We start from the raw sequence: 825 nt of genomic DNA, 5'->3' as shown, positions 1-825 counted from the left end.
GGCATGGTCTCCCTTGTCAGCAAATAAGAGGGATGACCATTGTTTAAAATCCACTGACCAGACCTCAAAGGCTTACCCTGGCAACTTCTTCAGTAGCTCTGTTGTTAATGAGGAATGAGACAAGTGTGAGAACAGTATGTAAGAACATCTTCTGGTGGTCTGCAGCCGTTTTATTAATTCCGTTGTCAATTCCTGTTTCATAAAATGCACGGCTTTTGTCTAAGAGCCGTTTTAGATTCCCTTCAGCTGCCTCAAAAGCTTTTTCACATGTTAATCTGCAAATAATACAAACAAGCAAATATAATCTATTTCTATGGAAAGAACCTTTATGTAGTAGAAAACAAAACTAATTCATTACTGATGAAAAAACACATTCTGGCTTTAAATGAAAATAAAAATAAAAATTGTACCTAATAATAGGAAAAGCAAGGAAATGTATCAACTTTATAATCATTTCCCAAAAGACTACCAAACAATACAAAATATCAAACACTGCACTTACGCTCTTAGATAGTGTGCTGCAGCAAGCAGAGGCTGATCACTGTTGGTGTACACTGTTGCTAAGTTACTGTGTGTAAGACCTCCTTCGCGGTGGTAGTGGAGGGCCTGTAAAGATAGCAAAGCTGTACCAAGATCATGACCACTCTTGACCAGTTAATGAGAGACAGTGCTATCACATCATGATTGATGGGGATCTTACCAAGGTATAGTGCAAACCAGTATTCTAGAAGCTGCAACCTTAATGTGTAAACTTTGCCACTCATAGTTTTGGCTCCTGAAAATTTCATAATTGGCTACATGCTACAAGTCCTTCTAGACTTAAAT

The 825-nt window shown here is 37.9% G+C and overlaps 1 protein-coding gene across 1 annotated transcript in view; it reads right to left on the bottom strand.

Moving 5' to 3' along the window:
- LOC119582062 (protein SMG5-like) overlaps positions 1 to 825 on the bottom strand; it is a gene marked incomplete in the record, with an annotated part of 14,949 nt that overhangs the window by 7,210 nt on the left and 6,914 nt on the right. Inside the window, 2 exon segments of the mRNA XM_037930302.1 lie at positions 77 to 275; positions 503 to 606. Of these exon segments, the coding sequence (XP_037786230.1) occupies positions 77 to 275; positions 503 to 606 (303 nt within the window).

Source organism: Penaeus monodon, chromosome 15 (assembly GCF_015228065.2).
Source record: "Penaeus monodon isolate SGIC_2016 chromosome 15, NSTDA_Pmon_1, whole genome shotgun sequence".
NCBI lineage: Eukaryota > Metazoa > Arthropoda > Malacostraca > Decapoda > Penaeidae > Penaeus > Penaeus monodon.
Note: the sequence above shows the minus strand (reverse complement) of the source record. Positions and strands in the feature narration are given on the sequence as shown.